This window comes from Perca flavescens, chromosome 20 (genome assembly GCF_004354835.1).
Source record: "Perca flavescens isolate YP-PL-M2 chromosome 20, PFLA_1.0, whole genome shotgun sequence".
Classification (NCBI taxonomy): Eukaryota; Metazoa; Chordata; class Actinopteri; order Perciformes; family Percidae; genus Perca; species Perca flavescens.
The window spans coordinates 15,062,338-15,090,300 of NC_041350.1; the positions used below are offsets into that span (position 1 = coordinate 15,062,338).

A 27,963-nucleotide genomic window follows, 5' to 3' on the forward strand; every position below is an offset into this window, starting at 1 on the left:
GCCTGCATCCCTGGTCACGGCGATTCCATGGGTTCCCACAATCCTCGGCAGCTTGCTGATTTAGGGTGGGCAACTGACTCTCAGAGACAGGGGAAAGGAGAGGAACAGAAGGGTTAGGGAAAGACAGGGTGAGAAGGGATGAGAGGGTGGGAGACAAAAGAGGGATGACAAAGGAAAGGACAGGAAGAAAGTAAAAATAACAGAAGGGCATGAGACAAGAGACGGCCAATGACTGTGATGTTTACACAAAAACAAACATGAATATGTAAGTAAGGTTAAAAATGGTTGAACAAATATGATCAATATTGATATATACTGAGCCCAGTCTACCATGGGAAAAAGGGTCCAAAATGTATTAAAATAAACTTTATTGAAATTTCTGAATCTATAGAAAGTTCAACCATCTGTGCTACAGCAGGTCGAATCTCATCTAGCCAGCTGACAGCCGCTAACCAGACCTGTGAACAGAGAGGGCAGATTACATTCTGAGAAAACTACACATGCACATACTGTCCTTCACTTTCTAGTGGCATCTCAAACAGCAGGTTCTTTTAGCAGTGTTTTAAAACCATATAGCAATAGACTGGTTTAACCTAGCGCAACAAATTTCATGGCCAAAAAGTTCATAACATCAGCATTTACAGTGTGTAACTGAGGTTTTGGAACCTAAGAACACGCCAAAGACAAGTGAGTCTGGTCCACTCACTGCGTTTGCATGCTACATCGTCTCTCCAGCAACCCTCACAGGGCAAAAAGTCCTGGGCGCTGGGAAGCTGACAGTCTTGCGTGTCTACGTGTGTCCCTGGAGTTTGCATGCCTTTGTGCTTGTATGATGATCACAGTGCTTTTCTTTTCAGTGTGCCCATTGGTTTTTTGACTATATTTTATGTGGTTCCGGCAAGGAAAAGGCTTGGGTGGAGATTTAAGCATGTTCACACACACACGTCGACATGCAAACACTCACATTGCATGTACACAGAAATGCACCTCTAAAAGGGTCCCTGGCATTGTGACATTTCACATTTCATTTAAATCCATTAGGGATTATAGCCCTCCCGTTAGGAAGGAAGAGAGGGGGGAAAAACACTCATGGAATCCATTAGTTTTAAACATTTAAAGGACCATCAAAGATAGACTGATGGAAGGATAGAGGGGTGGGCGGATGGGTGGGTAGTGCTGGTTATACGGAGTGAGGACTGTGTGGCACAGCACAAGTCTGTGCTAGATTAAACAGACGCTCTAATCCCCCATTTCTGCCCCCAAATTGGTTTTCCCTCAATCTCGGCCTTGCCATCCTAATGTGAGAAAAAGAGAAGTAGAGCAGTGGCTGAGGCAAAATAATCAGCACGTTAAAAGCTGTGAGAGCAGAAGAGGAGAGAAAAAAAGAACGAGATGTAACGATAAAGCAATCGAATGGGTGATTTTAAGGGGAGGCGCAGTTTGATTGGGGTCAGTCAAGGATTCCTGAAGTCAAGCTCTGTCCCTGGTCACCTGTAAACGTTCATCAAATGAAGCATTGCTGAGTGGTAGTTCTCTGTGCAGAGTTCTGCTTGATACCTACGTCCCAGTAAGTGTACATTAGCATTCCTCTTGACTCCCAACCTCACATGAGTTTATCGTTCTGGAGCACCACCTTTAAACCGAAAGAACAGGCACATTGGCTCAGACTTCGTCCCCAGTGCCTTGCACTTCAGCTGGGCTCGCAGCACACTGAGTGTTCCAGCTCAATGTAGGTCTCTCCGGGTTGTTATGGGGTTTGCCTCAGGCTCTGGCGGAGCTCGTCTCTCTCTTTGAGCAGGTTAGTAATGGCCGAGCGTATGGCCGGGCTCTGGGGATCTGTGGGTTCCTTCTCTAAGTAGAGACTAAAGTGCTGGGTGCTGCAGGTCAGCAGGCTGTCTGGACTGTAGCCCCGGTGACCTGAGCGTAGCAGCCTCTCGCAGGCCAGTGCCAAGTTCTTGTCCCAGTTTGGAGGGTAGTCTGAGTGGGCCTCGACAATCTCCTTATACAGCTGCCCAACAAACACACAGACATATACACACAACACACATACACAAAAGCAGATGTTACAGCAAATAAAAAAGCCCTTGTACGGCACTTAAATCTGCCCCATTATGGTAAATGAGAGTATTGTTGCATGTTGGTTGAGGTCAGACTCACAGTATAAGACAGCTCAAAGAGGCGAGCTTTCCCTTCTCCCTGCATCCTTTCTGCCAGGTCAAACAGAAAGAAAGCAGTCTTCATCCTGAAACAAAGCACGCAGGCTCAGGGCTAAGTGCTGGATGGATGAGCCATGCAGATCCACACTCAGACGCACCACTCCAATGGAGTGATTTATGTAGATGCCGCCACCAAATAGAATGTACATGTAGATGCTCTACCACACAAGACTGGTTTATGGAGATGTTCTAGTGGGCTAGTATGCATCATGACGCAGCTTTTTATCGGCGCGCTAAAGTATACAACCTCTCCAAAGAGGAAACCAGTGTCTTTTGTAAAAACTTGACTGTACCTGGCTTGCCACATCTCCTCATTTGCGACACGCTCCCAGGACGCAGGATGGAAACTGTTCACACATGAAGGAAAAAAAAAAACGTTTCTTTATCTAAACAGCTTCAGGCGTTGGCGGGTGCACAGTTCCACTAACTATAAATTATTATTTATGTGAATATATTGTTCCACCCGACTGTGCAGGTTTTGATACACTAAACATCAATGTTTGCTGTATAAACATTAAATGACTGAGCAACAATACCAGCTAGTACATTAGACATGGAGTAAAACCACATCTCCCTTTTTCACTTTGTTGACTGTAAACACTTGACCTCTTCTTCAAAAGAATATTTTAGCAGGGTTCCCGAGCTAATATTTGGCTTGTGGGCATCAGTGGACACGCTTGTCGTGGGGGTGTGGGAAATAATGTCACAGTATTCAGTCGTGGATATCTAAGTGAATGAAGGGCTGCTGGCAACAGCAACAGAATATGGAGCTTTGACTAATTCCACTTTTGACACAGTTATTGACAAAATGCAATAAGAAACTCATTATTTTTCATCTTCAGTCTCATTTCAGATGGCTAAGGGCCTTATGTCTTGCTCTGGTTGAATTCACAAAGAGCTGGATCACAGCATGGAGAACACAGGACAACCTCACTGAGGGAAGCTCTGTGGAGTCTGTGAAAGGGTGATTGAGAAGACCACAGAGAGACAAAGGGGCGGACTGTGAGGACTTATTAGTTGGGGTTTATTATCTTTCTGAATGACTTAGTTGCATTTAAAGATCTTAAAAGAGTTGTTTGAAACAATAAGCAAAATGATTTTTCTAGTAGGCTGATTTAACCTCTTAAACCCAACTGACTTGCCACTGGAGATAATGTTGAGCTTAACTCCAAAGATAACAAATATGTCTGGCTGAACTTTAGAGGAATGTGTATAAAATGATGCACAAGACGTAGAATATTTCCACTTGGTTCTGCCGTAAAAAACTTGGACTTTTGTGTTTCATTTAATTCAGTGTTAATTTAAAACCGTGTTATTGCTTCACTGAAAAGGTGGAACAAGTTGATTTTTTTCAACCTTAAAGCTACTTAGGAGGAATAGGGAAAACTGCACGTTCAGGGGTGAAATACATACCTGTGGAGAGACGTTAATAATTCTGTATATTTGTGTATGCACCTGTTGTGTGGCTCACTCCAGTTGTAGATGTTGCGAGTTCGATGGACCCACTTTTCAGGGTGAAACTGCCTCTGAGCTGGCACCAAGTAGTCACACACACCCATGGGCCAACGAGAAAAACTATGTCCCCAGCTTGGGTCTCCATCAGGCAGCCCAATGCAGGCAAACACATGCCTCCTGCAGAAAAACAATCAGAAAGAGGCTTGCTCACACTCAATTATTATCCATGTAAACACCCCTCTTTCCCCAGGTAACTGCTGATGATGAGACACACAGGAACACCATGCAGACAAACAATTCCTAACATCCCAACATTTTCTAGCTTCCCTCCAGTCCTGTGCTGCTCACCAAAAGGCTCGGACCGAGGGTTAATCCCACGGGTCAGTGTTGCCCCACTGAGAGACAGGCATGTTGGCCTGGCAAACACTGCCCCCTGGTGGGCTTGGTATTAACAGGTCTCCAGCTGGTTTCTGGGTCTCAATTCCACTTGGGGGAGCGAGTGATGAGAGTAGGGAGCAGCAATCAGTCCAGAGACGGTTTAACCAAATCAAGTAGATTACTCGACTTCTGTAGTTCATCAAACTCCTTTTATGGCTGCAACAGTTCTATGGTCTTATCTTCTCCCCGCACTCACCGCTGTGTCGACCATTCCACTGATCTCTGCCTCATTAGATCACCCACTTGTTCATTTGGACCATTGTTGCCCTTCTAATTCACTCTCTCTCTCCATTTTACACTCTTCTATTTATCTGTTCAGACCACCTTTTTATTCTCTCTCGGCTCTCTCCCTGTGTCTCAGTGACTTACTGTGTGTTGTGGGACAGAAACTGCTCCAGACTGAAGGTGTCTTTATCCTCGGGGTGGACCGGGTCCCACCAGCGGCCAGGAAAGTGTACCCCAGGGTTGTGCTGCGCCAGCTTGGCCACATACCAAGCGTACGTCATCATCTACAAAGAAGAAAGAGTACCACCAACTCTGCTCAATCCTTTGTATCCCTGTGATTAGCAGTTAAAGTACCACTCAAGAGTACAATTCACGTAAAGAAAAGGATTTATTGATTTATTTAAGTGGCTTTACCTCCCTATTTGAGGTCATCAAAGGGTTTTTTCTTTTCCCACTTAAGAGTCTAAAGTTGGAGGCTCTTGTTTTCACTTCTTATTTTCATTACATTGCTGTCCTAAAGCACTTTATGATTGTGATTTGAAGAGATATACAAACTTATGATGTACATAATGACTGCGTGTCCAACTCAGAAAGCCTGCCAGAGACTTCCGGACATTAGGCTGTAATTTATTGTATTTTATGAATTTCAGTCAGTTATTACACGGCCATGGTACATTGCTATTTTGTCCAAATCTTTATTGGAAAATATCAAAACTTCAATGAGAACAGCTCAACAAAGACAAGACGGCGGAGAAATCACAGCTCTGACCTCCTGGTCGACCAGACGTGCATCGGGCCGTACACCCTGGCAGTAGTATAAGTAGCGCAGGGAGTTTCCAGGCAGATCTCCTCTAGTCAGGATGATTGAGTCTGTTGGGAAGGAGGCCAGAAGCTCCCTGCCGAACCTCTCGACCACACGGTTTCTGCTCTGATCGCACTCCCTTAGGATTATCAGCACATACACCATCATATTGTAGAATATTAACAAAACACAAGTTGTGTTTACTGGAATTTAAAATAGGGTTTGAGTGCATCCTTACTCCTGCTTAGAAGTGTGTGTGATGTGTACCACTGTGTGTATGCGAGTGCTTGTAGGTTCGCTTTTAAGGTGCTCTGAGGGTAAGTTGTCAGTGCCCCCGCCCCATCCCCTCTGCAGAGCGCTCTGGCTGCCTATCTAATCGTGGGGAGACAGGTGTGATGGGTCTGACAGCACAGGCCATGCTCTCCCCTTGATCAAAGCCGCTCAGTGATGGCTGTCTGGCACTCCCCAGTACTACGCTGGTGTAATCTGCCTTCTCGGACAGCTAACATCTCAGACTGAGCTCTGTGAGTGGAATCTATGTGCTAACCGTGCCTCTCTTTAGCCCCTACCATGGGGTGAGCAGAGAAAAACCTGACATGTGGAGTTCAGACCTGCGGTGGAGCGCAGAGGAGAAACAAATCAGGTTGACTCAGGGAAAACTTATGCATGGGGATTTTAGAATAAGAGGGGAGTTTTTTTATTTCACAACAGCAGTATTTAAAAGTAACTTCGGATAGGGCTGCTCGATTATGGGAAAAAATATAATCACGATTATTTCAGTCAATATTGAAATCACAATAATTTAACACGATTACTCATTGATTTCTGGAAAGATGTTGCAATTATTGAACTTAAAAACAGTGGAAAAAGTTAAATAAATCAACAGAAAAAAATAATTGTGAATGTTGCCTTAATACTTTTCCTATTGAAACTTTATTTTTTCATTCAGAACACAAGAGAAAATAAGAGTTTACTTGCAAAACGTAATAAGCTAAGTCATTTTTTTTCTCGATTATTCTGTTTTTGTGATCATTGGGAGCCGAAATCATAATCACGATTAAATTTTGATAAAATGCACGGCCCTAACTTCGGACACATTTGGCTCCAGTATAGTTACTGCAACAGGGATATTGTTTAGTAAAATGTATTCAGTATCAGGACAACCAAAATAAACTTTAAAACAAGAGCAGCTTGACAAACTATTAGAGTTCACTGGTGTACTGTGATCACAATCTTTGCGGTTGTAGAATTTGTTTTTATAATTGTCTGGAAAGTATACGTTACAGACTTCATGTCTTAAGGCGATTACACACCAACCAGACAGCCAACCGTCGGCAGAAAAGCCAGTCGGACTGATCGGTCTCCCCGAGTTGGTCCAAAAAGTGCCTCAGAACACACCAAAGAGACGAGATGTAATACGTCTCCATAACAGCATAACTCGCCATTTCTGGGTGAGTCCCGACTGCCCTGTCTCCGACTGAACATGTCAGGTCGGCCAAAATGAAGGCCGAAAGCCCCTCAGACGGACAACAGCACGGAACACACTGAACAGACTCGAGTCACCGACCTCACCAGACTGTCCAACGGCCGATTATCGGGTTAGTGTGTCAGCGCCTTTAGCCCTACAAAATAAGGTCTTTTAAAGTTTTTTTCTCTACACTCTATACTGAATTGGATTTGAAATTAAACCACCAATGGGCAAAAAGGACTGTGAGTCCCACACCTAAAATGTACATTTACGCCAACAAAAATCTTAAAACTTAAAGTCAGCCTTTTAATCTCAGTCATTGTTTAATTTGAAACCCAATGTGTTGTTGTACCCAAACAATAAAATACATAATCATATTGTATGATATTTATGTTATATTCTGACTACAATGTATGTTTTCATCACACCCAACAAGAAGTTGGTTATTGTAACTGTGTGCAATGCTCACCTGTGATTGGTGTGCACCATATGTGCCAGCACAACCATGGTGAGGACCCAGCCTGTGGTCTTCCACACCCCCCCACAGCCCAGCCTCCTCTCCAGCTCAGTGTGTGTCCGGCTCAAGCCGATGCCTGCCAGCACACACACTGCAGCATCACTCTGGAGCCAGAAACGCTCAACCTGCAGGAAGTGTGCACACACGTACGCAGGCACGCACGCACACACACAGCTGTTTCAGTGCTTTTGTTTGTGATTTATTTGTGTGTACTGCCTACTGTAAATAGATTTCTCATAGGAAATTGAACTGTAATTGTAACTCAATGTATAAGCATGCTTTTTAGACCACTGCAGGTAAATGAAAACAACACTTTGGATTAGAGAGAGGATGTCAATCTGAGTTGAAGTCTCATGGCTCACCACTCCAAGCAGTAGGGGTCTGCTGATATCCAGGTTGGCTCTCCAAGCAAAAAACAGTGAGTAGACCACCAGCATGGCAGTCAGCAGCCAGGACACTGAGCGACACATCCTACGATAGGAAAGACGAGTAGTTGTTCAGTTTACAAATATTTCTCATTTTTATTATCACTTCATGAATGTTGTTCCTGGGCTGCAGTTTCCACATATCTAATCTTGTTTTGAATAAGTCCATAAAAACATTAACGCAAGGATGGAGATCACAAGCCGGGGAGAAAATGTATACACTAGCTAGGGAAGAGGTGCATGATTGATTTTCTAATGCAGACTGAGTCATAATGAGCTGGTGCCAACCGCTGAATCACAAACTCATTACAGTACAGCTGTAAAATGTACTTATGCACTAAAAAGAAAACACGCTACCCTTGTGGGAATAACAAATCTGAAGAGACACTTTCAAGCCAGAGAAAATGACTTTTGGTTTTCCTGCCAAAAAATGTATCTAACCGGTTCCGCTGACTGGCCACTAATGCATACTGTCAAGATTCTGTTTTTCTCTTCACATTGTTACCTTGCACAGCAGCTGGAGAATCGCGGGATCACATATCACACGAAAATCCATCTCGTCAGGCTTCAAGTAAAAGTGTTTGTATCGAACCAATCAGTGTCCGGTGAGGAGCTACTGGCAGCTACTAGGTTGGTTTAGGTGTGTGTTCGTTCAAACAACAATGGCGGACGTGATAACAGATGGTTCATCCAATCACCTGCCAGGTATGTTTTGAAATGCCTGCCCTTTCCAAACAGTTTTCAATGACGGCTTCTCAGACATTTCAGTGGAACAAACCATCTGGCTCAACAGGATACACATTATGCACAATTAGTTTTAAAAAGTCACAAGTAAATGCTGATTTTGATTTAGTTTTAAAATGTTCTGATGTTAACATAAAAATTGTTTCACTCCACATTTCAACATTAGGAAAATTAGCATTTGCATGGCTTCCTTTTGGCATCGAATGACATGACCTTGCTCTTTTTCATCTGTGTGTGTATGAAGCCAAGTTTATCAAAGTGCACCCCAGGAGAGGGGGGGGGAGGGGAGGGGGGGGGGGCCAGTGCTCTACAGAGCTCCAGAGCTACACCAGGCTTTATCAGCTCCACCCCACAGACCAAAGAAAAGGCACTGCTTTAATGAATTACTGGATCACACCGCCACATACAAGCAGCGATTTACTTGTACACACAAACATTTTTTGAAAATCCAAAATACACATTAACCTCTCTTGATTTGAATGCAGAGCCCCGCGACAGCTTGACAGTTAGGTGCCTCAGTGTTTTTTTGTATTCTCTTTTTCTAAGATCAGCATTTTGTCAGTGGTTTTGTTCCCTCTCTTTTACTCCAGGGGATTAGATTTTTGGTTGAAGTGGCTGCTGAGATGTGTGTGACAGAGTTTGCTGTTTTGTATGCCGGCGTCTTGCTCATCCTACCTGTCCCATGAGGAGAGGAGAAGGCCTATTCCTGCCATCACCAGAACAGGAAGTGAAAGGTCTTCCAGGCAGTGGTCCAACTGGGCCCTGCGCACACACAAAAACACATATAACATATATGATGGACACCAAAGACAAGCTCCATTACCCTCCCTGCTTCTGAACTCAAGGACACCAATTATTAAATGCCCTCCATCCCCTATCAAAACAAACTCCTTGGACTGTGTGTTCCTTCTTTCAATCGGATTGACAGATACGAATGACTGTGTCATCCACCCCCCGCTGTCCCATCCTCTCCTCACAGTGCCTGTCAGTCACAGAGCGCTTGCTCAGAGCAGAGAGATAGTTTCCTGCCTCTTCCTTAATACCCATCTCTATTTGACAGCTTATTGAGTCTCTATATCTCCCAATGTACACTATGTGTGAATGTGCTCACAAGCGTGTGTTTGTGGGTGTGTGTGTCAGCTTCTCCAGCGGGTTTACGTCTCCAGTGCGACATGCCTGTCATGTTCCCCTCTCTTCCCCATCTTGAAGGTGTGCTTGTCCATCAAGCAGCAGGGGTGATGGGAAGGGGTGGGTGCCTGGCAGAGGGGGGGCTGGTAGTGGGGGGTCTTAAGACGCACATGCACCCCCATCCCGTCAGCTGGAGAAAGATACCAGGAGACGGATGACTGCGGTAGTGGTGGTAGTGGTAGCAGGGACCAGGGGAGGAAATTGGGTGGAGGAGGTGTGGGGGTTGTTAGAGTGGAAAAATACAATTTCTCCAGCTCTATTGCAGTGTCTGTCATCACAGCCTGTCACGCTTAAACACCAGAGCTGAGTGATCATTTCAAACTGCTGGAGAAACAGAACACAGAGATTTGGCCCTCTAAGCAGGTTCAGTTCTGCTTTGATGGGAGAGAGTGGAATGGGGAGAACAAAAGCTGCTGGGGAGAAGAGAGAGAGATGGGATGCAGAAATGACTATGGGCTCTCAGAACAGACTGGAGTGTCTGTGATGAAAACTGTGTAAAACACCATAACCAACGCAAAAAGTGGTTGGGTCTCCATCTGTAGAACCATGTGTGCCCGTACTGTGCCTCAGATCAAATCCTGAGTTTTCTCTATTTGTTCTTTTTCTACTCCATCTTTGAATCTAATGTCTAAGTAGAAACAGACACCAAATAAATCACTTTCTGAAACCCGACGATCTGACATTCGCGGCATGAGCCTTCCAGGAAAGACGGTCTGAAAATATGCACCGCTATCCAGTTCAATTCAATTTAAAATACGTAATAAACAGCGGTGTTTCCACTATGTTGATTTGACCGTGGCGGCAACGTTTCTGCCCCCCACGGTATCAGAAATAGGGCTGCATTGTTCGAGTGCATGTCGGAAAACGTTTGTATTTTAGGTGCATTATTTACATGCTGAGGTAGTTACACTGCATTAAGATAATGTAATTAATTGTGGGTTTATTGTTATTTGCTACAGAATGCTTAGCCTATATGTCAAGCTCAAAGTTGGCCTATGGGGGGACCTGCCCCGCTGCAAAAAAAAAAAAAAATCCTAAAGGAAACACTGAAACAGTTGAGTTTATAATTTAAATGTGTGAACAATTCAGGAAAAAAGAAAGACAAAAAGACCAAGCAGACTCACTTTAGCATTAAAGTCAGGTTTACTGAGCTCTCCGTCTTTGCCTGCAAACAAATAGAATAAAATGAAAACAATTGGTATACAAGTTAAAAAATGTCACCAAAGCACATATACAGACTAATGGCAAATGATTTAAAAAAATCTAAGGTAGTGTGTTAGATTTATTGTAGCGGGACAAGCAGCACGTACCAAACTGAAGGTGCCATATTCAGCCCTCAGCAGGTGGGTCAGGAGGCCAGACAGGGTGGTCTGATCCCCCCAGCTCCAGCGGGCTGTGTTGAGGTAGGAGGAGATGGGCAGGTAGATGTACGGCAGAAAGCCAGCAAGGAAACACACTCCCAGAGACACAAGGCCCCGCAAAGACAGCTCCTGTTGAGATTGTTTGGAAAGAGATGTTCTCAATATTTGCATGTTCTCCAAAATGGAAGTAAAACTGATCCACAAAAAAAAAAAAAAAAACAGCATCCCAAGAAACAATGTTTTAGATTTTTGTTATTACACATGAATTGATATTTAATATACAGTATGGCAAGTGCCTACCCTGAAGATGGGATGGCAGCAAGAATGGGGAAACCTACTGTACAATTATCCTTTTTTTGCCGGTCATGAGGTTTCTTAAACATATTTAGAATCTGTTCTATGAGAGCTTTTATAAATAAGACTTCAAAACTTACCCTGAGAGAGTAAAGTCGGTGAAGGACCCAGGGAATGATGACCAGTACATACAGCACCAGGGTGTGCTGGTTACAGAGCCCCAAGCCGCAGCACAGCGCTCCCCAATGTGCAATCTGACAAGGTCAAGCATTTTAGTACAGCACTATGAGTTCAAATTGAAGTTATCTAAGGAATGATCAGAGGAAACTGAAAGAATGAGGGTGAAAGAGATACCTTCCTCCTCTGGGTGGCGTTTTCAGCACATTGGAAGCTGGCTGACAAAAAGAAGAGCAGACCAACAAAAAGGTTGTTGAGGGCGAAGACCTCTGCCACCATGGACCACTGCCAGCTCAGCCTGGACACAGCAAACAGCCCTCCAGCCAGTACTGCTCCCGGGCCAGGGCCTGCCAACCTGACAGTGAGGGAGGAGAAACCTTCATAATTATACACTTACTTATATTATACACAACTTTAGAAAGATTTGCACTTTCCCACACAAACCCAGGAATATATAATGTGTATTTAAAAACACATATAGTACCTGAATCCAACCAAACTGAGTAATCAGACAACCCAATATTCAAATATACTTACTTTTTGTTCTTAGTCACTTTTAAATTTAAACTTTGTCAGTATTTTATTTGATCCAAGTTATACTTCACTGACACAAAAAAGGCAAACCAACAAAGTCAGCAGCTTCACACAAAATTAAATTTTTGCAATAACAAAAGCCACCACTTCACCCAGACTAATTTGGGGACCCATTATAATCTTCACTCGACCTAAGTTTGCTTCTCGGACAAGACCTTGAAAAACACCCAGTGAATTGGGCCATTCACATATCATGAGAACTCCCTCCCCAGCAGCCAGTTGATCTCAAGCAGACTGGCACAGAAACGTGGTAGAGATAGCACTTTATCCCCAGCTTCTTAAATATAATGTGTGCACAAAAGTTTCCCCTTCCTCCTCTCCTGTACTGTCTCCATCTCCTTTGCGGTAATTGAAGCAAACTTGGGATAATCTGTCATACGCTAAGACCCACCACTTACTAAAAAATGAGAGACAGAGGGGGAGAGAGAGAGGCGACAAATGATGGGGAGAAGGGAAAGAAAAGAAAAATAGTGCAGAGAAGTGTGCGTTAAAGGGGTGAGACAGCATTCGGGATAAAGGATGAAATACAGAAAAGGGAAGAAAAAAGTTCAAGACGAGAGAGGGGAAAAAAGAGAAAGGAGGGGGAAAAAGCAGCCCAGTCCCCGGCATGCTGGCTCTGAAATATGAGCAGGCTCGACAATTAGGGAAGTCAGGCAGTATGGCCCTTTCCGCCATTGTGTGGAGTGGCTTAGAGTCCTCATCAGCCTATCAGCTAACTGACAGGCAGAGAGCTGCTCTATTCAGCACCGCAGATACAAGCTGCAGGCCAAACGGCTGCCAGGTCCCTTATGACCCCACAATCCCTTGCCGGTGACAGCTTCAAGCTCCATAGCAAATTAGGCGCTCTCACATTACAATCGCAGAAGACAGATTCCATTAACGGTATCTGAAATTGAGTAGAGAGCAGGCCCGTTATCAGACCTGACTCATAAGCACCGCCATTAATCACAAGGCATGATACCATTTATACATTTCCAGCTCTCTGCCTGCCGCTGTGATAGTCAGCCACAAAAGGCCTGATGAGACTTAGGCTAGGGGAACAATGGAGCTTTCTGAGGAAAGCGCGGTAAATCAGGAAAAAAAGGAGAGGGAGAGCGAGAGCAGGGTAGAAAAAAAAAAATTCTTGCTTGCTGACTACTTCCCCTTTTTTCCTTGGGTTTTCTCTCTCCTTCTCTCCACTATTTTTCCTCTGTGTTCACTGTAAGACAAGCTTGGTGAGCGTGTGCGTGCGCACTTAAGGGGGGGGAGCTGTGTTGATGGGGAGTCTACGAGTGGGTCTTAATAAGAGATAGCAACGTCTTTCTCGCTGCACCGCTCCAGGAATTAGTTGTAACTTGAAGGAAGGATGAAGAAGGATGGGTTGGAGGGGGGCAGATGGGGACTTTTGTTGAGGTGCAGAGACCCCCCGCACCCATAAATTTCCCTCCCTGCATGACAATTAACCCACAGCTCATACACCTAGCAGGGGGGCTGATTTTGGGGCAGCACTGGGTGCAGAACAGACGTGGGGGTCCACGGACGAGGTTATTACACCAAGTATGTCCCTGCCTTGAAGCCTGGTCTGATAGTCAGGCAGCACTCGTCACATATTCAGAGACACACACAAACATGTACACACGCACATTCCGGTTCTTCAACTTCTTTAGTCTCCCCGAGTGCCTGACAAATCTCTCTGTCAGAGCTTGTCAGTCCGTAAGAGCCCAGTGATGTGTGTATAGTGCTGGCTGTAAATGACCTGTCTGACTGCGCGGGACCACCTGGGTCCCAGTCAGCCCCTCAGCCTCTCCACAGCTCATTCTCCAGGCTGGCTGCTCCCAGGGCGCGCAGATAAAGCAGGACACATTCTGACACCAGTGTGGCCGTCTTCCCTGTTGTCATTCATGACTCAATGCAGTGCAGGATGCTGCTGTGCTGAAATGTTGTGGCTCAGTGACAATGGCCCGGTTGAGACGTGGCAGGAGAATAACATGGCTGACAACGAGACTATATTACCCTGAACTGATCCACCCTGCCAAAATGGCTGTGTCATCATCACTTGGGTAATTAACTGAATCAAATAGTATGCATAAAGCCTGGAATGAAGCACAAACTTGGTAATAAATGGTAATAATTCAACTTTTGTTTTGTTAAAAATCATACACAAGGAAAGGAAGATGGTGAAATAGAAAAATAATTTAAAATATTTAATTTAATACAAAACTATTCTGAGCACAAGTTCAAACTGAAAGATCAAAGGTAAATAAATAAAAAACAATGAATGACAATGATACAACAGGCTCTGGTAAGCAATGCCCCCCTTCAAGGACACAACAAAAGCTCAATATAATCACTTTGAAGTGTCAAAATGGGACCTGCCTCATTTACCCCCTCAGTTCTACAGTATGGGCCAGAGACGTGCCAGCACCAGTGTCTGTGCTAAATAACGGCATACAAAAAGCCTACACCAGCACTCTGCACTGAATAAGGCTTCACAATGGAGCAGGCCAAGGGAGCCACTGTCACACACCACCCCGGGGAACAGACAATACCACAGCTGTGCCATCGCGGATCAGCGCTACACTGTTCTCTAACCGAGTAGTGGTTTGGGAAGCAGCGCTGGAAAAGAATCACACATTCCTGAAGAGGGTAGAGAGCCCGAGAGAGGAGGTGGCCTGCTCGGGCTGAGGCTGAGGTTTCCAGCTGGCCCTCGCTGACACCCTAGGGCTCTCCTCTGGCCAGGACACCAGGCAGGGTACTTAGTAGCTATTATATGACAGTGGTAAGTGTCTGATGCACTGCTTTGAAATTTCAAAGCCAAGTAGCAATTAATATACAAATTTAAACTTTGGAATACTTATTTTCATAACAATCAAGTATCAAAAACTGAGGAGGACACGCTGTTGGATGCCGTCCTCCTCTCCTACTCTTTCTTCAATGCCTAACAAATCCATCTCTTTCTCTCCCAGTGACCCTGTCTTTCTGCTTGAGCAGCACTGGTTGAAGCCTGAAAATATTGTAAACAAATTAATAACATAACTAATTACACTGGTCGGACTGTTCAGCTCTGTTTCAGACTGATACCTCCGGTTCAGGCTGGTCCTCATCCTCAACACGTGCCTTTTTCAGTCGCGGAAAATACTTTTCAATACTCATCTGGACTGAAGCAGCAAACATTCAGTGTAAGAGTAAAAAATGACAACATTATTTATAATAGGCTTACGTTTATTTGATTCACAGCTGCTACATATAGTGTTTTGACCTCGACAACCCAACTGCATTTTACCGCAAACTTGCTTATATAAACTTAACTTTCTAAAGCAGGCACAATGGCTTGTTTGCTAAGGGTCGGGTCGGGACTCCAACATTAACACACTGCCAACATTGTAGTCAGAATATAAAATATTTTTTATAGGATTATTTTAATGTGTGATTGTGTAAACGTGTTCACGAGATCCTTTCGTGAACTTGTGAATTTCACCAGCCATCTTCTCTCATTTTAATGGAGACAGACGCTGTGTGCACGGAGGGGAGGGGCTGTGTGTGTATCTGTGGCTGTGTGTGTGTAAGAGAGAGATGTGAGCGACAGAGAGACGGAGGAGAGCAGGGAAAGGAAATGCAGCTTAACGAATATGCTGCGTGTTTTAAATAGCTTTAAAAAATATTTAAATGAATAACGAAACGCAATATGTGGCAGCCGGTGTTGATTGTATGGCGCATCGCCACAAATTAGTATATGTTTGGGAAATACTGCTGTGTTACAAACTGGGGGCATGGACCTAAAAAAAAGACATGGACATTTACCAGGCAGGAACAGTTTAAAGAAAGATTCTATGGAGTTGCATTATGGCAAATGTAGGATCTAGTGTTTTGGATGCTTAAGCTATACTCGACACTGAATGTCAGGATATCTCAACCTCTGCTGCTTTGATTTTGACAATTCTTTTAAATTCATCTCCTCTAACTTCATGGAAGTGCAATACTAAATCACTGGAGTGCCCATTTAAATTAATGATTTCAAGCAAATTGTAATTAAAGACTAACCAAATGATAGGTTATTGTTTTACGTGTGCAATGACTATTTGTTATTTAATTTAGCATAAAATTGCCATAAAGTACACAACATTTCTAACTTATATTATCGTGATTAGTATTTACCCATAGTTATTTTAGTGATATTACATATTTTGAACTCATTAGGCTGTTCTCATCTGTTTGTATCATATCTTTTTCATTTTTCCAAATTATTTGGTGTGAAATTATCTTTCAAAAAATTCAATAGTCATCAACAAAATATCCCATTATTGAGTAAATAATATAATACATTATTTTATTCATTCAGTATTGCCCAGCCCAAACCTATTTTATAACGGACTTTCAAAACAGTATATTGGAATCTGGGATGCCACAGCCTAATTTTCAGCCAGTCACTAAACCTGGCACTTCCATGTCTTTCCTGCCTCCCCCAGTGTACACGAGGAGGATGTTTGCTCAAACAGAGAGGAGGGTAGAAAAGGGTCTAGGCTCTGCTGCTCAAAAACCCCTCCTCCAGGAGGCCGCTCCAGTGCTCCAAGTGCGTGTAAAATTAATCACCACAATTCTGCTCAAACAATGCAGCCACTGACATGACAATTTCTTCCAGAATGCCATCTTAATCTCCACACAACACACAAAAATTACAGGAAGAGGGGGGAAAAAAAACTATTTACAAAAATCCTGTGTTTATGCAATTCACTGAATGCCATTTTTATTGCTGCTTTTTCCAACAAAGTCATTAGGGACACACCAGTGATACACAAATGTTGCTGTAAAGATTCCATTAACTAATTCTGGGTGAATTGTAATTGCCGAGTCTGATCCGTCTCCGTGCCTGGTGCCTTATTAAGACTGCCTGTGGTGGGTGAGAAATGTAATATTGACGTCCGAAGCAGACACAATCTTGGGCCCACGGGCGAAAGGAATATTAAACTGGTACTGTATTCTGCTGTCTATCTAGCCCTCCTCCTCTCTATCCCCATCCCATAGCCAGTAATGAGGAAATAACATCTTCATTAGACATCTGTTTAACTGTATTAGAGGATGAGTCCTGGGGGAACCATTGGTCATGCTGAGGATGGGGGAAGTAAAAGAGGTCTGTTGGACTACAATATGACGGATAAGATACTGCAGAAATAGAACAAAAGGTCCAGAGATTGGGGCCTTTTAAATAGACAAACCTAAAATTGTCTTCTGCATTTTCAGAGCAAAATAGGAATGGGTGTATTCTCTATTGCCACTTGGGAAGAAGATTTTATCTGACCATAGCAGATGTGAGAGGGAGGGGCAGCTTTGCCACCTGCAGGGAAGTAGGAACATTATCCAACAAAACGACTCTATTTAGCGGTTTACGAAATATAACAACTCATACACAAAACTATGCAAATGGCTGTAAAACAACAATCTCCACACACATTGCTCCTGACATGACCCCAATAAGATACACACAACCCCACCCCTGTGAAAAAAACGACCCACCTGAGCGGGGAGGGAAGGCACCATCAGGACCATATGGTGAAGTTCCTTATAAGGAGCTGGGGACGTAGCACAAGGCAGGGGATGGCACGCCGCCCACCCTCAGGTCCACTGAGGTATCAGCTGTGCCACATGGGCCAGCTCTTGGTGGGGGAGCCTCTCGCAGGTGTGCTTTATGTTTTGAGGGCCGCCATGGAAAGGGGAGGCCAGGCACCTTTGGTGCGCTTCAACAGTCTTGTTATGTAACAAAAATTGATGACTGAGTGTTGTGAGGTTGTTTTTCCGCTCTGATGGCTGTAAGAACACTAACGTGTCTGCACCCGATTTCTCAGGATAAGCTCGGGAATGGAGAGAGATTCCTCCCAGGTAGCAGAGATTCAGAGCAGCTTCAGCAGATAAACTGTGAAACGAAAGAGCACAGCATACCAAGCTGTCTGGATTATCCCACTATAAAGGGTGCATTCCTCTAGAGACTCTTGGCTAAGGCCTTTAGCATTCCAGAGGCAAAATGTTTCTTTCGGTGAACCTCCAAGTGCAATCGATAGTAATTATCATTACGTCCACCATCCTCAAAGGCTTGTCAGGCCATGGTGGGAAAACATAACAAGACATGCAATTTGGCCATCAAACCATATGATCAAGCCAAGAGAACTGTAATTGACAAATCAAAGGATCGCTAAGTGCTACATTTAAACTTATGCAAGAGAGAGAAGTGGCTTCCAAGCCTATCAACTTACATTCCCCCACATTAAACACGGCAATCTGGCCGACTAATTTAAATTGATACATCAAAGGCTTGCCATGTTGGGTGTACTCCAGATGAATTTCAAGGTCTTACAATTTACTATTTGAGAGAAACTGCCTTCAAGTACCCATATTAACATTTTGCCATCTGAAAATAATCACACAAAGTGATGATTTGTTGGGGGGTGTCTACTTCTCAGCTGATGTGAACCTAAAAATAAGAAGTAGTGAAAAAGTTTATAAGGGCCTCAAAGGGACAAAAACGACAAAATACATCTTAGAACTTAATTATGTTGGTTATGTTGGTGCAAACTGGCGTCACTGCAAGGATGGAGCAGGTACGAACGGGTGTTAACTGGTCAGTTTTGGCATTTCATCTGAGGGAAAGGCCTAGCCAGACAATCCCTGCAGGGATGTGGCATGACATCTATGCTAGTTGTCTTGGTATGGTCAAAGCACCCAATGCCCTCCATGCCAGAACCGAGAGGGAGGTCTTGACCATCAGGAAACCCTCTCCCCCCCTTTCACCCTCATCATCTTGTGCCCTCTCCAGTAACCCCTCACCAGGCAGAGTCTGCCAGCTGATCCATAGCCACAAGCTCATCCCAAACTAGGCTCTGAGTAGATAATGACTAAAACCTTTTATGCTATTTTTCAAATTGAAAGCATAGATTATACGTTCATACTTAAGAGCTTATATGGTGTGACTGGGTACTCTAGCTGAAGTCCTCACTACCCATCATCCCTTGTTGGGGAGTGGGTAGGGTTGGAGGTCCTCAAATTACTTTTTACTTGACCGTAATCCAAAATTGGATCTAAATCCCCACAGATTACAAACAAGGCTACAGTTAACATGCACACTGTGAGCCAAATATCACTCAGACTGCATGGATATTTTCTGGCCCTCAAAATAGCTGTCTGTAAATGTCTGGCCAAGAACAGAGTCCAATCCTCCAATTGACTGGTAACTCATCAAATGTATTAAGACTAGGGGGGCATCATGGAAATGAAGCCAAAAAGCTCCAAAGAAGTCTTCCTTCCCTTTCTTGTTGTCCTCTCTTTATTCTTTTCCTGTCCTGTCCTGGAAAGAGTGGTTGAAGCTGGCAAGTTTTGATTCACCTCTGAGAAGCAGTAAGGCGAGGCAGGGTGTAAGGCTGATGCAGCCTGGGCTTAAGGCCAGTCCCCTGGGGAGCACTTCCTCCCAAGCCCCTGCACTACTGCAGCAGGGCTGACCCTATACCCTGACCTACTCCAGACCACCTGCCACCTAGCACACACTGGCCAAGCACACAGGAAGTATGCCCACAGGGCTCGTCAGTGCGAGCGTTTCACTCCCATTTGCCACTAAAAATAGAGGTGTGCTAACTATAAAATGTATTTAGGAGCACATGTGTGAATGCCATAACGTTAGGGTATATATCAGCCTTTCTCGCATATTATATTCATAGCGAGTTCAGACCAAAGATTCGCGACTAGAAGAGTTGACACTTGCAGGTACTTGCAAATGCTCCGGTCTGCAACGTTCTGAAACCTGCCAGTTTACACCAATGAGACGAGACAGTGTATCACCTCTATAGCAACGACTCTCTGTACTTCCGTTCTAAATTTCGGCTTTCCGGCATTTTTTTGTAGCTGGATATCATTTGTAGCGTCTTAAAATATGAATGATAGTGATAGTGAGGTACTACAGCTGCATTTGCATCTGCATTGCTAGTACTGATGAAAATGACAAAAACAGCGTTTTATTCTCTGATTCACTGCCGCTCCCTCTCTTCAGTCACTCTAACTCTCTCAACCATACACCATGCTCGTGGGCGCTCGTTGAGCCTCCGTCTAAAACTCTGCCATTTTCACCAGCTGAACCTAGAAATAAAATGGATTGTGGCCGGGTTGGCTCAGTGGGTAGAGCAGGCACACATATACTGAGAGGCTTATGCCTCGACGTCAAGGGTTCGTGTCCGACCTGTGACGATTTCCTGCATGTCTTCCCCCTCTCTCTCCCCTTTCTCAACTAGCTGTCCTGCCTATTAAAAGGCAGAAAAGCCCAAAAAATTATCCTAAAAAAAGAAGAAATAAAATGGATTATGGATCATTTTATTTCTATAGTTTGTACCTGACTTGACTAGCTGAATTCTCTATTGGCTGTTGAAACAGGTAACGTCCCTTACATTCTAAAACCAGCCTCTGGAGACATGACCAGCTGAGTCGCAGCGCCACTATCAGCTGGCTAGAGTCGAGCTGAGACAGGCCGGTTCAAACCGCTGCAACTTTTCGCAAATTGAACAATGACAATAACTGAACCTTGAACCATACACTGTTTAAAGTAGTTTTAAGTATAAATAATTACTTAATAATTAAATAAATACAGTTGGAAGCAGAAACTATTACAAACCTAGTATACCTTTTGTATTCAAATAAATGAAATCACCTTGCTTGCAAATGTCTCTTCATATGTCTTATTAAAGAAAACCACAAAATATTTGATAGCCTACATGTTCATTGCGCTCCTAAAATTCTTTATGCATGCTCCTTGGCAAAAAAGTCGACCACATGGGAACACACACACACAACTCCATTTTCACCTGCTTTCTCCCACTATGACTGGTTCATCACAGCTCGCCAAGGAGTAGAGCAGGAAGAAATTACATCATATTCAACAATTCCTATTCTGGAAGAGTAAATTAGACGTATATGACATGCTTGGAAATGCCCCAGTATGCATAAACAGTGACAAAAAGGAAAAATGTTGACACTAAGCTGCCACCAACAATGCAATGTGGAAAATTACTAAGATCAGCAGAAGGGTGATGTAGTAAGGTAGTCCGGCCAACCGTGGGAGATAAACACACACACAAAGACAGAAGTGGTAAAATACTCCTTACGTGACAGGGTCAGCAGCAGGCAAAACTGCTGGGTGGTAGATGGCAATACAGAGACCGTAAACTGTGTTCATGACTGAGTGAGGGGAGAGATGGTTGTAGAGAGGGGAGAGGGAGGAGCAGAGTTAGGGATCCTGTTCCTCTCAGGCCCAGGAGGCAGAAGAGGGAGATAAGAAATCGTGCCATGTCAGGATTGGGAGCATGCTGGGCAGTGGGGGGGCAGGAGAACAGGGACGTCGAGGTGGGGGTTGGAGGGCGCGATAATTGTGATATACATACACACACACGTACGCTCACAACGGGTGGCTGATGGGTAAACAGGCAGCGCAGGGTAGTGGGAGGGAGGAGTGTGGCTGGGCTCTGCTCCTGAATACTGAACAGAGGATCAGGAACGACACTGCCAGTCTGTCAAGACCCAAAAATACCACTCTCTGTTCCAGACAGCATCAAGATGCAAAACGTCAGTAAGGGAATGTTTAAAAAACCCTGCCACTCAAAAAAAGGTCTCCTTTTTATTGTCACTTCCCTTGGATGTTTGACTTTTGCTATTTAGATTGATGCATGTGCAGAGTATGTCACTAGAAGGTTGCTGTTAGATTTCTCTCCTGAAGGGGGACAGTTTATCTGTGCTTTCCTGAAATCTAAGTTTGAGACATATACATACACACAAGCACAATTTTGTGGCATCACATCTTTTGCAGATGCCAATTATGAGAGAGAGCTAGACCACTTAAAATGCCCTATCTGGGAATTATTTTAACACACATTCCTTAAAATAAAAGCACAGTAATCGCAGAGCAGAGGAATAACTCATACACATTAACAAATTGCCTACCTGCAGACAGTAAGGCACAGGGCACCACAAGCTGCAGCCCCCAGCAGGCTACTCATCAGGTTGACACTGTGGGCTGGAGAAAGTGAGGGCAGAAGACACATAGCCAGGCGAGCTAGTAGGGTAAAGACAGGGTATCCTGGAGGATGGGCCACCTAAGAACAAAATGATAAAGTATGAAATCCAAATCCAGAAACGCAATGAGAGATAAAGTCACTGCTTCAAGAGAGCAGCACATAAACAAGGTAATGCTTTAGTCACAATGTGCTTGAGTACACAGCAAGCTAAGATGTTGCACTAGTATATAGGATTAGGAGGAGTGTAAAGAATTTTGAGGAAAAAAAAGCAAGGATAAAAAAAAGCCAGAATGAGAATAAAGGAGGTGACCACGAAGCAAGAGTGAAGCAGTAAGGTTGTGTTATTATTACTACCCACGTCTGACTGAGTGGGTAATCTAGTTGCTCCTCTGCCCTCGGTAGATGCCAGTAGTGGTGTGCTGTAGAGCTGCAGTAATGGAAAAGCGAGACACACCTCCCCTGGCCCGACCGCAAACTGACTCTGCTATGATACCAGAGCCCTCCTCATCCTCTCTTCCTCCCTCTTCTCGCTTATTTTCCTCTGGCCTCTTCCCAAGGACAGTGTAGCTCCCTAGAGCCCGTGGTAGAGCACGTGGTGCTCACCAGCCCCAGCCCCCAAACCACCTCCGAGCCGCAGTCATTCTCGCCTGGGGGATCTCGGCAATCACAGCAATTAGCCGCTAAGTCTCCTCCACCCAGATAAGGGCTCAGTCATTAAACACAGGCTCATTCGCTGGCACTGATAACACGAATCATGCAGGAAGGGAGAAGGGGCAGCTCTTCAAATGAGCACAGAGCTGAAAGGTGAGTGTGACTACCTCGCCGGTCACCTCAGACACAAACAACTCCACGCAAACCAAAGGGACAGGTTAGGAACAGAGCATGTAGGTCAGGAGAAGTCAAAGAGAGAAATAGAAGTAATGTAGTGAATAAAAGAAAGAAAAAAAAATAGCAGACAGCTTGGTGAACTAAGTCTTTCTTTGCGTCAGACAGGTACGTGACTCCACCAAAATGAGCATCAGTTAAGAGCAAGTGGAGGAGGAACTGTGTGGCCAACAGGAGTGGACAGACATGCAACAAAAGGACAGCTGAGAGACAAGGCCACAGGGAGCATGGGGAAGCAGAACTCTGGAGCTCTAGGGATCAGAAGGGGGGGCCAGCAGCCTGGGGCCCAGGGACGGCCTGCAAGGCCCTGGGGAGGCCTGAAAAGCAGACAGGCAGGCCACACGGACTGCAGCACTAACGGCAGGATTACTGGCATAGTGACACCGACACAGCCTCCCTAAAAGGATCACAGCGGCGTAATAAACTTTATTAAATAATAAAACTTATTATAACTGTTAACCCGATTTAGTTCATTCTTCGCGGCTTACACACACACAAAAAAGAGGGGTGGATATAATAAGCCTTATACCGTACATAAGGCAAAGCCTACAAAAGCCATCGCCTTACCATTGACTTTAATTGGATTTGAAAAACGGGTTGCAAATTATAGCATTCTCTACTTGCAACTTAGTAAAATAAGTGTATAGAAAAGAAGGGGAAAACCTGTGGACTGAAAGTAAATTAATCTGCTTTCTGCCCATGCTTAATTAAACTTCCTTAATGCTTATAAGAGTTAATGAGTGAATTGATTAAACAATACAGCTAATACTTACCCCCAGCTCACAAGCAGTGGTGATCAGCTCTCCTGTGGAAGAGAATAGGGAAGGAAATTAATGTAAACCCAATAATTATTATTAAGAGACAAGTCTGCTCCCAAAGTTTTCCCAAATCAAATACTTGCACTGGGGTTTTGCATTAATTTGCCAGGATCAAAACCTACAAATCTTCCCAGTGTGACATTTCCTAAGCGGCACGCTCATTCTCTTCATCTCTCACTTCTCCCCTGATGCTTCCCTTCCCGTCTCCAGCACACACAGATCTAAACACACACACACACAAACCATTAGACTCCCTCTACAATGCTCTGTCACACAAGGACACACATATGCTGATCTGAGAATAATGCTTCCAGTCCCATCCTCCCCATGCATCAGGGTCCTTTCCCTTCCTTTTTTTTTTTTTTACTGCCGCTCTACGTGCCTCTCTCCTGCTCCCAAACTCCCAACGCCTCGTTCAGTCCGTTGGGCACAAACAGAAAGGCAACGTTGGTGACAGCCACAGAATGAGGTAAGCTGTAAAAATAGGAGCTGGTTGCACAGTTTTTTGACAAGCTCTGTGTGAGGCGCAGAGAAAACCCATAAAAGCTATTTGAAAAAGCTTTAATGTATCTGGGCACAAACACATTTGTGCCAGAATACACCCCGAGCGTTTCAAATTATACTGATTTCCCACCCAATGTTTGCATCTCCCACTCATGAAAATTGAAATTTGGTTCAGATTAAATGACATTGATAAATGTTTGGGTTCAAGACAGCTCCCTCTACTGGTACTAGATGGTTAGACATCTTCTCCATCCAATACAGCCAATAAAACAGCGGCCTAGTTTCCTGCATCAGCAGCACTGACAGGATAGTCAGTCTATTACTTCACCAGCATACAAGCTACAAGTAGGATGCCTAGTAAATTAATACACAAAGCCTAAACTAATTATATTAAAAAAGTAAAAATTTGGACCAAAAATGAAAAACAACAACAGAGTAGAGGTGGTTATTTTCAATCAAAGCATCTATAAGTTTTTATAAATGTTCAAATTAAAAATTTCAAGAGCAAGGACATTGAACAGAACGGCTGAGTTTCAGAAGGCATTGGCTGCATCACGTATTTTGCAACCTTGCCGATACAGTGAATTATTATGCCTAAATTTCTGCCACATGAGGAGCCCTAACTCTTATCACTCTAATTGACCATGAAGTCAGAACTCCTCCACCTGCACAGCTTAAATGTTTTCTCAGCTCCATTTCACCTGGCATGAGCCGCCAGCTACCTGCCATCATTTTACATCACACTTTTTCATCCCTCATCGGTTTCTCAATTTCACTTATTTTCCCTCAGTAGTGGCACACTTTTACACCATTCAACACCGAGAACCTCAAACTAATACTGAGCCAAAACATCCATCTCAGTGCCACAGAGATGCAGTTCTACAGCCCCAATACTAAAAAGGGAAAAATATTGACTCAACAGGGGAGCAGAATCGGTGCCAAGAGTCTTTGTGATAGTGGAGCATGGGCACCCACACCAGTCTTCCCATAATCCCCATCATTTCCACACTCCACATTCCTAGACAACAGCGTACCCGCGGGGCTGTGCTCAAGCCTCTCCAGGGCACACCACACCTAAAGAGATTAGGACACAGAGACGGAGACCTGGAGAATTCGGAAGGGTGTTCAGCTGGCACTATCAGAGCGGGCATCCTGCACGGTCCCTAAACACTGTGGAGAAAGGGCTGGCCATTTTTTTTTCAAAGGCCCCATTCGCTAGACAGCAGCACAACCAGCAGGGCTACTCAGCGCTTCAATTGCCTGTGCAAAATGTGCATTCCCCTCCACAGCAGCTTGTATTCCAGAGCAGCGCAAACCTAACAAGCAGAGCCTTCATACCCTCAAGTCCACATTTACAAGTTTGTAACCTTGCTATCACTTCTAAACACTGTAATTGTGCAAGGCAGTCCTTCATAAACTGCATTACAAGAATGTTGGAAAACATGTTGGCCTACAACATAGGAAGGTACTGAGAGAAATACATTTGGGTCCACTGTAAAGGCTGGTTAAAGAAGAGTGCAAATTAAATGTATGCGTACAAATTCAATTACAAACAACACATATTATTTATAAGTCAAGGGCTGTCAACAATACTTTGTCATTACACATGGTGTCTATATTATCCACCATGGCAGTGCAGTCAGTGGTAGAAATAATGCTCTAATATTTTTTTCTTCTTCTAGTTCTGAAGAAAAAGCAGCCAAAGTTAGTCAAAATCAGTCAGATTTGTAAAAAGGGAGACAATTTTGACACAGTCAACTTTCTAATAACTAATAAATGTTTAATTTCAGTGCAGGTGACTGAAATTAGGTTTGGGTCAAATGGGAAAAGTTAATATAATAATAATTATCTCAGCATAAACTCATGTTAATACACTGGGCCAAATTTGTTTTTGATCCTGACATCACAGTATCATTAAAACATTTTTAGTTTCAAAGGAATCTTCTTATCACATCCGTTCAGTCAAAAGTAACACTGAATTTCTTTTGTAGACATTATCTACATTTTAAGAAGCTTTCAAAACTCATTTATGTAATAGAATAAATTAGGTTAGTTGCCCCACCAGGACAGAACATGCATCTTTGTGTCACCAAAGACAATGCACACAGTCAAAACAATGCAAGCAATATACACTTCACAAATCATCAACAATACAGAACTATTTGTGCAATAGCTAAACTTATGTAATTGAAATCTCAGGTCATGGGATATAAGTTTGTTCATTATACTGATTGCACATGGTACAAAGAATCCCTTATATATCTTTTTCTTTTTCCAGAAATGTTGTCCAGAAGGCATTATCTCAAATGTATTAACACTATTCAATTCTGCCTTCATCAATATTAAATCATTAGCACAGAGTAGACTGTGAAAAAACGGTGCTGGTGTGTGAACTATGTATGTTCTTGCAGGTAAACTTAAAGCTATTAATTACGGACCTATGAAAGCTCTCTAAGAATATATCTTAGGTTTCTTACGTCATTAAGATGTGTATTCGAAAATATATGTACTAGTGTATGTTGTTTTGAAGCAAGCTTTATGTTTCTCATATTAGCATAGGATTGGGTTTTTCGATGTTATGCACCTGTACATGCAGTACCACCATAGACTGTAGTACCACGGACAGCACCCGCTTAGCTGCAGGAGCTAGCTACACCAACAAGGAGACACACGATTGGCTGCCTGGTAACACAACAAAGCCACATGACCAGGCGAGCATTAGCTAGCTAGCTAGCACCAACCTGAGTCTCCACCGGGGACAGTTCTCTGCACACAGGGCACATACAGAGCGGTTACACAAGCGACAGTAGTGCCTGTCAGTATCCAGCTTGTCCTCTGCTCCGCAGACATTTTTCTTTATGGATAAATACCGATGGTTTTCAAACAACTGCGACTAACTAGCTAGCTAGCTAGCTGCCGTTAGCAACCATACATTTCGAACGCTGGGGACTAAAACATTAAATAGAACTGTAGCTAAGCTACCAGTTACCTGTAAACCGACATTAGTCTAGAGCTGAAGTAAAGTTAATAGACCATCAAGTAAAGACTTAAATTTACGGTATAATTTAAGGAGGCTTAACAGTTAGCTAAATTGAAATGTTTCTGTTCCCGGGAAGAAGCAACTTAGTTCACGCCAACGAGCCGAGGTAAACTCGCGATACTACCGGACGCACCATATTTCTTTAAAGTTACAGCAGTCATTGAACTAGTTGTGATTTTATATTGTAGCTGAATAAATAGCAATGTACGTTTGTTGTAGCGGATGTGTTGCTTGTGGAAAAACCATGGATGTAAAAAACCTAATGACTTTACTTCCTGGTTTACTGTGACTCAGAAGCTAATGAAGAGCTGAGATCTCTTTAATCACTTCTGTTCACAAGGCTGACTGAGGGAGGGAGGGTATGTCTGCACCCTTTATATACTGTCTATGTCTGCACCATGGTCTGCACCTGTTGTCTCCACAAGCACAACGCTATTTCTTCTGAATTCATCTGAAAATAACTAAAATAAAAAATACTTTAGTCTGTTTATTTGTTTCATTTGTGTTACCTTATCCTAATTTTTTCTTCTATTTTTCAGATTTTTGAGTAGGTCTGTAATATACAGTAAATGTATGCTAGATTATAAGGAAACACAAAATAAATGTACTAAGTCTTGCCAACTGCTTTTTTCCAAGGTCAAAAATTAACTCTAAAAAAATTAAATGGAAGTCCTTAATGTTCAAAGAGGTATGGACATTTTAACATCCACATTTTCAACAGCTACTCATGGACCTTTTAGTGAGATTGTTTTGCAGGGAGCTGTTTCCAACGTCAAACATGAACTTCCAGTCT

General features: G+C 43.6%; 1 protein-coding gene across 2 annotated transcripts; it reads right to left on the minus strand.

The window, feature by feature from the left end:
• Positions 1-351: 351 nt before the first annotated feature.
• tmem260 (transmembrane protein 260) lies at positions 352-27,417 on the minus strand. 2 transcript variants are annotated; one of them, XR_003691158.1, is made up of 17 exons: positions 26,872-27,417; positions 23,582-23,613; positions 21,850-22,001; positions 11,488-11,665; positions 11,274-11,387; positions 10,789-10,968; positions 10,603-10,643; positions 8,966-9,052; positions 7,484-7,592; positions 7,074-7,246; positions 5,104-5,275; positions 4,479-4,618; positions 3,672-3,848; positions 2,510-2,563; positions 2,158-2,242; positions 707-2,008; positions 352-458 (listed from the first exon to the last, which is right to left on the minus strand). XR_003691158.1 is itself a non-coding variant. In XM_028566814.1 (16 exons), exons 1-16 carry the CDS (start codon positions 26,978-26,980, stop codon positions 1,748-1,750), a joined length of 2,064 nt encoding a protein of 687 aa, XP_028422615.1. In that variant the 5' UTR covers positions 26,981-27,417; the 3' UTR covers positions 352-1,747. The 2 variants fall into 2 exon arrangements, 1 of the variants encoding a protein (XP_028422615.1); XM_028566814.1 differs by having other exon boundaries at positions 352-2,008.
• Positions 27,418-27,963: the final 546 nt, after the last annotated feature.